The following is a 14240-nucleotide window of genomic DNA, read 5'->3' on the forward strand; positions in this document are numbered from 1 at the left end:
CCATTAAGATACAGTTTCTGGAGCTGCTCCATTGACAGTGACTGATAGTCAACAGTGGGATTGTAGGGTGATATTCTGGTGATGTGGATTTGTGTTGCAGAAGAAAAAAAGCTCACTTGAGTGTAAGAACACTGGTAAGTGTTTTTTTTATCCTTTGCCAGAGTGCCATTCATTGTCAGTGGAGGATGTCCAGGTTTTGTCTCTGATATTATTACTTATTATCATCTATGTTAGATATATTAATGCCTACATAGAACCTGCCAGGATCACTGGAATAACATTTGTCTGGTCTCACAGTCTATTTTATTCATTAGAGAATCAATTATAATGATAAACACCACATGGTAGGCCTACCACCAAATTAAAAATTGAGTGGGGTAAACTTTTCTTATTTTAATGAACAGGGTTGTCACTTTTAGTAACACATATTTTGTTCACATTAATTCGAACACAAGCCATGTAGCCTAATCCTAAACTGTGTTGTAAAACTGATGTTCCTTTGTGGTGCTGTCGCTGCCTCACTTGAGTAACAAGCTAGCGCGACAAGCTAACGTTACAGCAAGGCAGCTGCATTTTAAGTCAGCTAACAGCTTTACCTTTAACTCACGATTTTTCCATTTACTGTATAGTGTCAAATCCAAAATGCTTCCTCACATCAATTTTCAGATGGTTTGGTGTCATGATTATCCGTTTAGCACAGCTTGCTAGTTGCTAGTTTTTGATAGAGCATGCAGTGGTTTAGACGGACCGTGCATTTTACAAACGCCCCCTGCTGGAGTACAAAGCATGCCCCGTTGCAGTTTTACATGTAAATTTGGAATTCAAGCAGGTCATTACAGATCTAATTTTTTTTGTTTTTCTGACGTTCAAATGGTAGTTTGAATTGTGACTAAAACGTGACTACAGCATGAGACTAATAAACTAAAATGTTTTCATGAATCATTGCAGAAAAAGTTTGGATGATACATCAAAAGTTACGAAAATAGTTCTCCTACTTTTTACCATTTTGGGGGCTCAGTTACTCAGGTAAAAACATCCAGCATCATTAGCTTTAATAAGTTCTGGATTGGGTGTGGTATCTGATACAAAGCAGGTGTTTTCTGTGTGTGGTTAAGATTTACCATTCAACATGTGGTTGACACCTTGTAGCATGGATTTAACTCATATTTGACACCTCTGTCATAGTGTTACATAATGGCAGTCAGCTTGAGAGCCCTTTGAGCTGTTAATCAAATCGGCATGAGAACCAGTCAGTAACACACACACTCACAAAACGGCGGTCTGCGGGGAGCACTTAAGTGAGATCTTTATCTTTCCTTTTAGCTTCAACCATGCAGCAGCAGTTCCCATGGCTTTGATAATGTAGTTCAAGCGTGGTGCAAAAGGAGCGACGATCGCTGGTTTTTCACGGGGCGCTCGTTGTAACTGAAGCCGCTGCAGCTTAAAGAAAACTGTAAATCCAGGACAACCAGATCGACGAAGACTCCCCCTGTCATCAGCGGTTATCACAGAGAGATTTACAGGCTGTTTTACTTCGCTTACGCACAATATTTCACTCATGCACTTATAAATTCGCTCGAGCAGTCATGTCAGTTGTAACTTGTATCACTTGGCATTAATCCCTCTCACTGTAACATCAAGCAGACTTGGAACAAGATGACCTTTATGGCAATAAAGACAACATCTCTACATCTGTGCTATATTAACCAGCTAGAGCACGTGGGTTAGAGCAACACAAAACCTGAGCCACCCTGGTGAAACTACTTTTGAACACAGCCATCCACCCTCCCATGTTCCCCCGAGCACCGGGGGTCATTTCCCACCCTGCTGATCTGCTCTAAACAACTCAAAGGAAAAGCATAATTTACCCTGCCATTCCTGGAACGCAATTACAGCTCAGAGCTGTAGAGAGTAAGAGCTGAAGCCACTCCTGTCACTAGTTTGTGCACTCGCAGCAGTGTAAGGTGCTGCTTTGAGAGGTGATTATGTACATCAAGGTTTACAGAGTAGAGAGCGGGATACGAGCTCTGATCGCTGACACCATCAGTTACATTTTCCTCAGGGAGGTGGCAGTGTTGGTCAGACTACACACACTGTAGCACAAACACACATGCTCAGGCTTACAGCAAATATCTTCAAAATGAGACAAGAAAGTGTGTGTGTGTGTGTGTGTGTGAGAGAGAGAGAGAGAGAGAGAGAGAGAGAGAGAATGAAAAAAGGGAGAGTGATGGAATTAAAGAGTGTGTGTGTGTATGTGGAGGAGATAGATGGATGCAAAGCTGCAACAGCTGCTGTGTGTTAAGGGGAGTTTAAATCAGTGCTGTAGTCCGTACCCTTCCTCCCTCCTTGATATGCCCAGGTACACACACACACACGCTCACACACACACACACAATTCTAATTCAGCCATATTAAGATAACCTTCGACCCCTCTCCAGTCTCTAATCTCTCTTTATCAGCGTGTACAGAGCCACAGAGTGAGAAAGTCTCACTGGCTTCCCTCAGCAGCAACAGCAGGTTGGCGGCTGGCACGGAACAAGTGCACTAACCTGCCCGAGACATCACCCTCACATGTCGTGCTTTTACGAGGAGGCGGACGAACATCAAAGAACACGCCCAGCTGTAAATCCATCACGCTGTGATGGGTTGCGTCGTTAGGATTGGTACGCGGGAGGATTTCTGACTTATGCTGGCCTCTTTGGTATTCCTCGTACCATCACATGCCCGCAGTATATTACACACACCTGTCACTCGGCTGGTGTTACTGAAGAGCACATCATGAGTGTCAACACAACTCATCCGTGAAGACAGATGAATGACATGATGTATACAGGGTTGCCTATAAATGCCAAGGGTTGACAGACAAACTGTTTGGAAGGCTCTTGAGAATAAACACAGCTGTACACAGAAAGTTTCCACTAATAACCTCAACACAAATACAACAGAGTGTGAGTGACATGTCAATCATCATCATCATTGGACTTACCTGATCTGAACTTGCTTCGTATCAGTATGGAGTGTTCAGAGCCCAGAAGAGTCATAATGCTTACAGTACAGTTCCAGTGTTCACAAGTTGCAAAATAATGTCACACACAATCGAGAAGCGGTACACACTTCGACCCCCCCCCGGCCGCCTCTGGACCCCAAACTGAGATGAGATGGAGCTGACCCAGCCTGCCTCATCAACAGCTCTAGAAGACAGCTAATATAAGAAAAAAAAAAATTAAAGACACACTGGCTTTCTTGTATCTCTCTTAGCCAGTGTGCACGCTAGCAGCAGCCTTCTGTTCTCTGTGCTGCTTTCTCTTCTCTGCTCTCTCCCCCAGGGGCTGGTGTGGGATTGTGTGAGTCTGCGGGCCGCCGAGGCTTTGGTCCCATCTAGCTGAGAGCTCTGAGCAGGGCCAGGGACAGCACAGAGAGATATGCCCTGCTCGGGGAGGGGCTACCCGGCCAGGGTTTCCTCTAAGCCCCGCCTGCCAGAGCCGGAGGCTGGACAGGGTTTGGCTGCTGACTTCTTCCTCCCTTGCCACCAGTGTAAATATATCTGCCTATCAGCCCTGCTGACTGTCATTAGAGAGGAGAGAGGGAGAGTTAGATTAAGATAGAGATGCAGAGACAGATAGTGGTACAGCAGTACAGCCAGGAGGGAGAAAGTGGGAAAAGCAGGGACAGCAACAAGTTTCGCTCACTTTGTTCATAAGATTGATGACTATATATATCAGAGTGAATGACCTATCAGCCAACATCTAACTGCTTTGAATGTGGAACATGTAATCGCTTCTTACTTGAATCTGTTTCTACAAACAGATTGGATGAACAGTTTATGGACATAACTGTGGAAGGTAGTAGGGCTGGGTATCAAATAATACATTTTGAGTACTAACCAGAATGTGTATGTGGCACTGAGTATCAAAAAGATATCCAGACATCATATTTCCTGTCATAAATCAGGAAAACTTTCCAACTTGAGTGTGTATTTTATAGTTCTCAATTTAAAGCTGCACTATTTTTCAAATACGTCTCATATTAACAATGGCTCAAATTATTACATGTAATGTGAAAGCTGTCCTCTGAAGTGATGAGTCTATAAAACTTCCCCTCAGCTTCTACAGTTTTGGCATCTTTCAGCTCATTGTTTTGGTTTCACCTGTTGACCCTTTCTGGATACTCTACCTGGTATCCAGAAAGAGTAAGCAGTTATTTTAAACCTGCAGTGTGGAACTTTTACATATAAATGAATGTCTGTTACATTCCAGGCCTTGCCAAACAAGTTCACACAATGCTGATTGAGCCTATCACTGCCAGATAAATCTCTCTGTATTTCACAGTATACAGAGTTTTTAAATCTCATGACAAGCACAACATTCCCGCACTGGTCGTTTGGCTGTTGATCATGCTTCTAGCTCTTCTCTTTCCAGATGTTATCGGACTGAATGGATCAAATTCTGAAAGTGAAACATGTCTTCTCTCAGTAGTTGGTGGAGACCAAAACAGAGCTCAAAGCAGAGTGAATATTGGACAAACACTCGTCATGGACGAACATCACACTCCGTTTTTTGTCATTTGGGTGAACTGGCCCTTTACTGGCCCAACACAACACCAAGTGACTGCCAATGTCTGTTGGATGTGTAAACAGGCAACTGTTTGCTAACATGTTCGCCATATCAAATTTACAAGGTGATTATATAGGCCTATCAAAGTTGTGTTTTCAGCTTGCTCTTCTGCCCCCAAGTGGCCAAAAAATAATTAATGCTGCTTTAACACAGATGCATTTAGGAATTTGGCATATATTTTGAATGAAGAAAAACATGAAATTCGTCAAACTAAGGAATCAAAACAAATATCGCTTTGGTATCAGAACGCAGGTCATATCTATATGTTTTTGCTACACAACTATATTTACATCATACTGTACCAAGAAACCAAATTAAAACTGAAAAAATATATGAGTGAAATTTAAGAGATACTGAAAAAAATATTTGTCAGCAAGACTTTGTCAAACTCTGATTTGAAGGCCAGGTATTCATCAAATGCAATATCCCTTTAAAGTAATCAAAGTGAGATTAAAAAAAACTTTTATTATACTATTATTATAATGTATTAAAGAGAATGTATATGTCTGAGTAGAAAGCGTGCTGCTGTGAAGGTTGAATCAGTAGAAATAAAAGAACTGGAGGGCTTTTGACAGGACTTTTTTAGTATCAAACTGATGTACATTATGATGGGGATAGTGTAACTTAAGAGAAGAATAGCATAAATTAATGCTTTTCATATTAATAGATATTTGTCTTATACCACTACATCACTGGTGAACAGTGAAAGCATACAAAAACATCATTCTGAGTAAACCTGTCAGCTTGCTGCGCTCCATTACAGCTTCATTTATCGATGTACGGTACGATAAGTGATCAGTTGAGTCCAGTCAATCACCCAGCAGCTGAGAAGCAGGAGGTTTATCTTATCAGCAGTATGATAGCAGATTCCCCAGCCTGTATTCAACAAGGCATCCCTTCCTCCAGCTCCCACATACCAGTCGGACATCTGTCAGAGTTGAACTAAGCTCTCTACTCGCTCTCCTCTGAGGGTTACGTTAGCCAACTGCAGCACGTCGCAGAACCTCCTAAACGTCCGTCAACACAGGACGTCAGCTGGACGTGCCAAGGCTTTCTCTGCTGTTGTTTATTTCAAGGTTTTATTTGAGCAGAATATGAAATGTGAATGTAAACTAGACACACTGCAAACACCAAAAACATCAGAATGAATCTCAACATCCTAATAAGTAAAATGTTGTGGGAATGTCATGTATGTGTCCTTATTTTTGTTACACAGCAGGTGTCAGAGTCAGTGATGGCTGTTGTTCCAGGAGGCTACTGTCTCAGTAAACCCAGATTAAAGGGTTCAGTGTTTACAGCTGAGAATGTAGAGAGGCTAAATGGTGAAATACAGTATGTGTCTGTCCACCAGTCTGGTTTCCTGTCCATGTGCTGCACAATGCCAGGGCAATCAAGAAAGTAAGAATATCTCAAATTAGAATGATAAAATCTTAATTTTCCGATCCAAAATAAAAAAAATATTTGTTGATCACCACTTGAATTAAATACATTTGAACTGGTCTTGATTTTTCTAAGTAAGCTATTGAATCTATTTTTCTAAAGAGCCTCTTTTCTTTTCAGTCTTTTCTCAAGAATCCAAAACAGAGAGTGAATGTTGGACTTTCACCAAATACCTGAGAATACATATGTTAATGTTGTGTTTTCAGCTAGTTGTGCTGCCCCCAAGTGGCCAAAAATTAATGCCGTTCTGAAGGATAAGGCAGGCAATTTTCTTTATTGTTTGTTTGATAAATCTCATGTTCAGAGCCAAACCAACAATGAAGTCATCCTACTTACAAGTATTGTGTGTATATGAAAAGCCTGATTTATCTTATCCCTCTCTGCTGTAGAGCAACATTGTTTTCCAAAAACTATTAAAAACATGTAAATGAGTCACACTGTTTCACTGGCTGATGTGTTCCTTCACCACAAAAATTAGAAAGTGTTTGGAGCAGTTAGAAACAGCTCCAAACACTAACAACAGCAATCACATTTTCAGTCTCTCGTATAATGCAGATGCCAATGGGCATGCAGGGCAACGTGGTTTCCGTTTACAGTTTTTTGCTAGCTTGTTGTGCTACATATCACAACCTCTTGACGTTGTACTACATTGTAAATTTCTCAAAGAACATCAGTACAAAGTCAAGAGGTTGTAATACGCAGCAAGTCAAGCTTCAGCTTTCAGGTTTCACTACAGAGAACAGCAGTGGTGTCTTTAGGCCTGGGTGTCCGGAGCTACAGCCCTGAATGTTTAATGAATAGCCCCAGATCTCAAAAAATATATATATACAGTGGAAACCGCTTATAGTGATCATCTCTGTTCATGTCAAATTGATCACTATAAGCAGATAATTATTATAACTGATTTTTTGATATCATTGAAGTAAATGCAAGTAGTTTTTGGGTCCTCTGTGTGTCATTCAAGCAGCAGATCTACTTCACACTACTTGGCATGCGAGAGAGAAAGAGCACACCAGTTACAGTACTTGTCATTGTTAGCATCTGGTGGTAGCTAGCTAGCTAATTCTTGAGGACTGTGGATATAAGAAGCTTTTTCAAAAAGAAAAAGGATGAAGGCAATGAGGCGCAGGTGAGGCTAGAGGAGGTGGAGGAAGAGTTCTCCCCTGTTGCTGTAGCAACAGATGAGTCAGGACGTGAGAGTGCCACTGATATTGGTTGATGTGTTCAAAGTCTATGTATAAAATAAATTGATCAATAATGTGTTTATGATGACATCAAACAATGAGAGATTTGATTAGATTTTGGTTGGGACATACTGATTGAATCCTTTTTATGAGCAGGACAGGAGAGAGAAGAGAACAGGAGGAGATGAGGAGTGCAACTGACAGATGAGACACCAAAAGAGCTGCTGGAGAGGTGAAGAAGAGGAGGGTATCAGATAGACGGATGAGACACACAGTTAACACAGTTTGTCACAGTTCAAAAGGAGCCTCTTGTCACACAATAGAAGCAGAAGCTATGAGACCAGCGTTGGTCAATTTTCAAAACTGAACAAATCACCAGCAACATATAATTATGCAAATAACTGCTTCATCAAGGTCAAGGCTCTTATTTTTTTCTCAGGGTTTTACTCCTGCTGCTGAAAATAAAAATAATGAGGATGTTGAATGAGAAGTCAGATTGCACTCATTTTGTTTATTTTGATTACATGTGGTGAAAGCCAGCCTACACATCTGACTGAACCCTTCTGCTAGAGCACAGTGTCTCACATCGTATGTTCATTTTACTCTGATATAACTTGAAAATGGTGCAATTATCAGGTGAAATTCTAAAGATCTGTGTGTTTCTGGGCTGGGGTTAAGCCCCCAATGTTTCAAGATCCTAACAACACCTCTGGAGAACTGGGTTCAATTCCTGGCTGCTGAAGTTTCTGCACTGGTGAGACATTAGAGAATAGTGTGAACCTCTGTGTGCAGAGCAAAATATCAGTGAAGCTCCTTGTTAACAGATGTAAAGAAGCTTAGAAGTCTAAAGAATTCACCTCATCTATGCTTTATTGATTAAATCTTTTTACTAGCTTAAAATGCACAACATTTTGAGGTTTTTTTCAGTTTACTAAATAAAAAGAATACCGAAGAGAAGTGTGTGATTCCTACAGGCCTTTTCTCCATGTTTTATAAAAAAGGTGCCGCAACACAGCACTAATCAGTCATAGAGAGCTTTGTCCAGCAACAGCTCACTGCTCCTGCCTCACCGCTATCCATTTTAATCTCTCCACACCATAAACACTGCACAGCTTTTGTTGCCGAGGAGCCTCTACACACACCACAGAGATGCACACACCAAAATGTAATAATTTAATTTAACAAATGAAACGCCCTTTCTGTTTGCTGTTAGCCTGCGCACTGACGTGTGCTGGAATGAGCTCCAAAAACCCATACAATGCTCAAGTCAAATATTTACATAGAAGCTTCTTGGGCTGCAAATCTACGGCTGACATCCGCGGGTGTCTTGTGTGCGCAGTGAATGAAAGCACACACACACACACATACACAAGTTATACATGTAGGCACACAGGTGCAGATGCACACACTCACACGCACAAAAAACAGTCGTGCATGGGCGTCTTAATTAGCAGGTGAAAGTGCTTAAAGGGAAGGTCTGTCAGAGGGTTTGACAGTGTACACACAGCGTCTCAGAGAGATTCCTGAAGAGGTCACCCAGCCCTGGCTTAATCCTCCCCTTTAATTGGGCCCTATGTCAATGGACGTGACAAGTCTCATCTGAACTGTCTGGAGCCATACATGTGTGTGTGTGTTTGACTGTGTGTGTGATAAAAAAGACAGGGAACATGACACTCATATACCAATTAGACAGTTTTGAGTGCACATTTTGTACGTTATATACAATAAGCATACAGCAGGGTGTCATGGTGCAGACCTTTTCGCTCTGCTGTATGATGCATATCTCAAAACAATGCTCCTCTAATGCAATAAGTCACACGCCTTTGCATAGACCATGTTAATAACACACATTCCATGATACAACAACTTAGCATGTGTTTATTGGCCGACCATGCAGACCTCTAGATCAAAAAATGACTGTTAATGTTTTGTGTGATTTCTTGTGTTTTAAATAAAGCAGATGCGACTAGCTGAAATGACCAAACTGCTCAAAATTTCATAAAAATGATGTCCAGATTCAACAAGGGAATTACAAACAATTCTAACATTACAACATTACATATGTTGTGTGTGGAATTTTCGACAAGATCACATTGTTGTTGCCATCGCTTCCAATAAATGATGAATCAGAGGAATGTAGGTTCTCTGGCTGCTGATAGGAGCAGCCACGTATTTTAAATGCTTTAAATATCTCTGCTCATATGCCATCAGTGGAATCCAGCTGTCCCTCTGCCATTTGCCTTGAGAGAGTGTCACAGGAGGAAGTGTACTGGAATGCACTGTCCAATGTTGTATGACTGGAACATGTGCTGGACATCATGAAACTCAGCTGTTATATTGCAAGAGATGAGAGGAAGGAAGGTTTTTATGCCCTTCATCCTGCTGACTTCAACCCTCCTGTTTTTGCATCATCCCTGCCTGCTTCCATTTTGCACCTTTCATTAAGTAATGGACATCCAGAGTGGGAGTTAAACAATGTAAAATGGCCCAACGATATATAGGGGTCAGGAGGAGGAGGTAAGGTGCTATTGGCAGGGGCCACCCTGCTGCTTAGGCAAACTAGGCCAGAGGCTATGGGAGCCCACAATGCTCTTTTTTATGGCATTAATGCAGGTTCTGTTATGATCAGTGATCTTTAATCAGTACTGAAGTAATGGACATGTTAGCTGGCCAATGTGCCCATCTGTTGCCTGTTGAGCTTGAGTTTGCTGTAAGTTATGATTTGAACATATTTTTAAAAAGCTAAATGCTGCACCTGTGAGGGTTTTGAAAATCTCTGTCATTGTTTTGTGTTGATTTCCAACAATAAATGCATACATTTGCATAAAGCAAGCTTCAATTAAATATTTTAATCGACTCGAGTTTTTTCATTTTACATATTGAATATGTATATTACAATTTATAAAGTGATGATGATGTTTTTAGTCAAAGTGGGGAAATGATGGGGTTAGGATGGTTAAAACAACAAACAAACAAAACAACAACAACAAAACTTTGTACTTCACATGTCTCTAAAGCAAAAAGAAAAGAAATCATCAAAAAAAAGAAAAAAACAACAACTTGAAAATCAATTAAAACATTCTGGTTTCTGAAAATAAGTTTAACCCACAAATAGACTCTGAAGTCGAATTGTCTCTTACCCTGAGAAAATCTTGACACAGAAACTCTTCTAAGTAAAACATGGAGATTATCCTCCCAAGAAAAACGTCAGCATCAGTTGTTTATGCAAGTGCTCCATTAACAGAGTGCATGTCTATGAGGAGAGAGAGATAGTCTGATCTGTTGTAAGTTAATACACAGTTATCGGCCTGGAAGATTTGGACTTTGCCACTGACTTTGTCTTCCTTGCTGCCAACTACCACAACATATGAGAAAAGACAGGTTCACTTATTTGCCAGGAAAAAGGTCTCAACACCATCGACTCCAAAATCCAGGTGATGTACATTAATACAACACCTTCTGCAAAGGTTTTAATAAAACCTGAGCCACTTTAGTTTGACGAGAACTTCATTTACTTAGGACAGGGGGACACAGAGGGACATCAAGGCAAGATTGGGGAAAGCCTAGGGTGTGTTCTCCAAACTCTGCAACACCTGGAAGTCCAAGTAATACAGCTGAAAAACAAAGGACCGCTTAATTAACATCAACATCGAGTCCATCCTAATGTACAACTCTGAATGCTAGCTGGAAACCAAAAATAATATAAATAAATAAAGGATTGAGGCATTCCACAGTGGATGCCTGACAAGGCCATGGGGCATCTTCTGGCCAAACAAGATGATGACCCTGGAATTATACAAAAGCCAAAAGCAAGAACATCCTCACTGAATTAGCACAGACGCAAAAAAAAAGAAAACTTAGTGCAGAACTATGACTGATGACCTCATTTAGATGAACCTCACTTGGGGGAAGGCTCAAAATTTAGCCAAGGACAGAGGGAGCTCATTGTGGCGTAGTGTTACAAAGGGGACAAAGAGGATACAATAAGTAATAAGTAATTGGCCTGGAATGGTACCAACTCACTGGAGTTTCTCCCAAACCCCAAACCCCAAGACCAACAGGGTCCCCAAAACATCTAGGTGCATAGCATGTCAATTGGGTTTTGGTTGATTTGATTAAATCCAAATATGCTTGGGAATTTGCATCACTAAAGTGCACTAAATACAAAGGCAGATTTTTTTACTATCTAATCATGTGGCTTTGTTTTTGGTACATATTCCTAAATTAAGTTTCATCAAATTAGCACAAACTAATTGATACACAGAAAACTTGGGCCAACTTGGGGTATTGTTCTGGCATAAGAGTACCGATAGATTTCTGGGTATATAATGAAGCGGCCATGTGTTGTGTGCTGTGTACCCTGTGTTGGGGGGTTAATTTGGGACCAACAGTACATTTTTGCCCTGAGGCCCCTAATAGTTTAATCTGGCTGTGGAGAGGGGGATGATTTAAGGAGACAATATAGATAGTAAAGGTACTGGAAGCAAATGATGGACTGGAGAGCTGGTAAGGAGTTATGTGTTTGTGTGTGTGTGTGATGAGGGGGTTGCATTGGAGGAGGAGGAGGAGGAGGATGGGAGATAGTGGGTTGATAGAGCGCGGGTAAAGAGTTTGTTTGACGACAAGAGATGAGCTTGTCAGGTCAGGAGTGCATAGGATATGGGTGGGGGGTCTTGGAGGGCACTTCTGTGTGTGTGTGTGTGTGTGTGTGTTAGTGTGTGATTGCAATTGTTAAGAGGCAGACGTAGTGGCCTCTATGGCCTCAGCTACAGCTGTGTCATATCAGTCTGAGTGCCTTTGTGCTGCTCTGTCTCATATAGCAGCTCTCCTCTGCTCTCAGGTAAGCAATGATATTCAAATGACAGTTCAAGACAACGCAGAACGAAGCATTACATTACCTGAACCAGTCAGGTCAAATTGACTGTTAGCTACATGGCATTGGCAGTCCTCCAAACTGGTCTGATCAAGCTTAACAGCCATAACTAGGCACAACAGGCCTAGCCAACCCATGGAGTTATCGTTAGCTTAATTGGTAAGTTAGGTACAGTAGTTGTCTTTTCAGCCAGCAAAATCAACAGGTGTCGCAAGGAATAAGAAGAGTTTAGCAAATGGTTGATTGCCATTAGACTTCGTCTTGCAGCCCGTTTCCTTGGTGAATTTTGCATTACTGTTAAAGCAACCCTCAAGCTATGTTTTTGTAAGCTATCATTTATCATTTAGCTCCATTGTAAAAAATTTAGGAAGTCATTGGGGTGATACGAGGTTAGATGATGGAAGTTGGATTAGGCATCAGAGAGACTTGAGAGTCCTTTATCAGCACCCAATCAGTCTTATCAGAAGACTGAGGGGTTTCCCACGACATAAGCCGCCTGGCTCAAAGCAAAAAGACGCAAGAGAAAATGGGGGGATCATGGAAGCCAAACAAAGTGATTGAAATATAAAGAATATAAGAGGACAGAAAGAGAGTGTGCAAGAGCATGGTGCACAAACAAGAGCCAGAAATATTCTATGAGAGGAGAAGGAGAATTGAAGGAGGGTGGGAACGCGACAATCAGACGTGGAAGGAGTCAGACGTGGAGTCAGGTTCACAGTCAGGTTTTGCTGTGGTTTATAATGAAGAAGTTCCAGGGGGAGTGAGCTGAATCCAAACCAGAAGTGACAGAAAGACGAGCCCGAGCCAGCAGCCTCCCCTCCTGTCTCCCCTTACATCCCTCCTCTCTGCTCTCTCCCCATCTTTATCTGGTCTGTGGCTCGGTCACCTTCACTCTACATTCTCTCCTCAGGCCTCTGTGGGCCCAGGGGTCCAAGCGGCGCACGTCTGCTGCCGATTCTGAATGGAATCCCAAAACACAGCAAGAGCATGAGGGAGATTGGTGTCTCCACTTCATGTAAAAACCCAAAACACAGGGGGAGATACTGTTTTGTGTTTTGTGGTTGTTTAGATTTCGGCAATTGACTTTGCCTCCGCTGTAGTCTGCAGCAGCTGGATGGTGGCCACAGCCGCATGGGCAGGAGAAGGCGGGGGGGGGGGCGCATGTCTGTGAGGCTTCAGCACAGAGACGGGCCTGCATCACTGCAGCTTAACTCCTAACTCCTGCCTATTACCAAGGGCTATGGGCCGGCTTTATGTGGTATTCCCGAAACTTCACTATCAGAAATTTAATAACTCAAAGTCTACTTTGTTGATGTTAATGTGTGTGTCCGTGACTAACAGAGCCAGATGAAAGACACATCGAGAGTCAAGAGGAACTATCATCCATGCAGGCAGGTCTTTCAAAATGCTTGACGGAGTTATAAAGAGAAACCAGTTAAGTACAAAATTAGTGAAAGTGAAATAGAATGACTCAATATTAGCTGAAATAATTCCAGGGGAAACAGTATGGATAAAACTGTGACATGCCGCAAGCCTGGTTTTGTTACGGCAGCAGGTTCAGATATGAGCAGCTCTGTCGACATACAGTAAAGCAGCTTTGCCCAGCAAGGGAACTGAGCCTGATTGACAGCTCCTCTCCTCAGTCAGAACTCAGTCAAACCAGGACACATTCTTTCTTCAGTATCAAAAGTAATCTATTGGAGTCTTATATCCATGGTTACAGTGCAACAGTGATGGAAGAAGAATCCACATCCTAACTAGTGTAATCCTAATAAGTTGTAATAAAGTGTTACAAGTGAAAGTGCTTTATTTCACAGTAAAAGTACATAAGTATTATCCCTGCCTCTGTGTTATATTATCATATATTTTGGGACTATTATTAGTGATGCATTAAACATGTGAGTGGCATTTAATGTTGCAGCTGATGGAGGTGGTAATTTTAAATGCTTTATATAGTGCTGGGCTGTTTAATCTATACCAGTGTATTGCATCTTATGGCTTGATCACATGTTTTGTGGGGACTCATAGTGATTGTCATAGTTAAATCATTAAAAGTCATAGTTATTTGCTGTATAATACAATGTTGTTTTGTCCATTTATGTATGTTTTATTTAAATTCAATGTTCAAAC

The 14240-nt window shown here is 41.5% G+C and overlaps 1 protein-coding gene across 18 annotated transcripts in view; it reads right to left on the minus strand.

The window, feature by feature from the left end:
* The window catches only part of myocd (myocardin), a 163583-nt gene that overhangs the window by 24462 nt on the left and 124881 nt on the right, over positions 1-14240 (minus strand). For 2 of the 18 annotated variants that reach the window (XM_042398418.1, XM_042398414.1), the window contains exon 1: positions 2987-4230. The exons of 6 other annotated variants lie outside the window; for them this stretch is intronic. In XM_042398418.1, the coding sequence (XP_042254352.1) occupies positions 2987-3041 (55 nt within the window). In that variant the 5' untranslated portion in view covers positions 3042-4230. 10 more of the 18 variants (XM_042398419.1, XM_042398412.1, XM_042398416.1 and 7 more) reach the window with 8 other exon arrangements.

Source organism: Thunnus maccoyii, chromosome 20 (genome assembly GCF_910596095.1).
Source record: "Thunnus maccoyii chromosome 20, fThuMac1.1, whole genome shotgun sequence".
Taxonomy (NCBI): Eukaryota; Metazoa; Chordata; class Actinopteri; order Scombriformes; family Scombridae; genus Thunnus; species Thunnus maccoyii.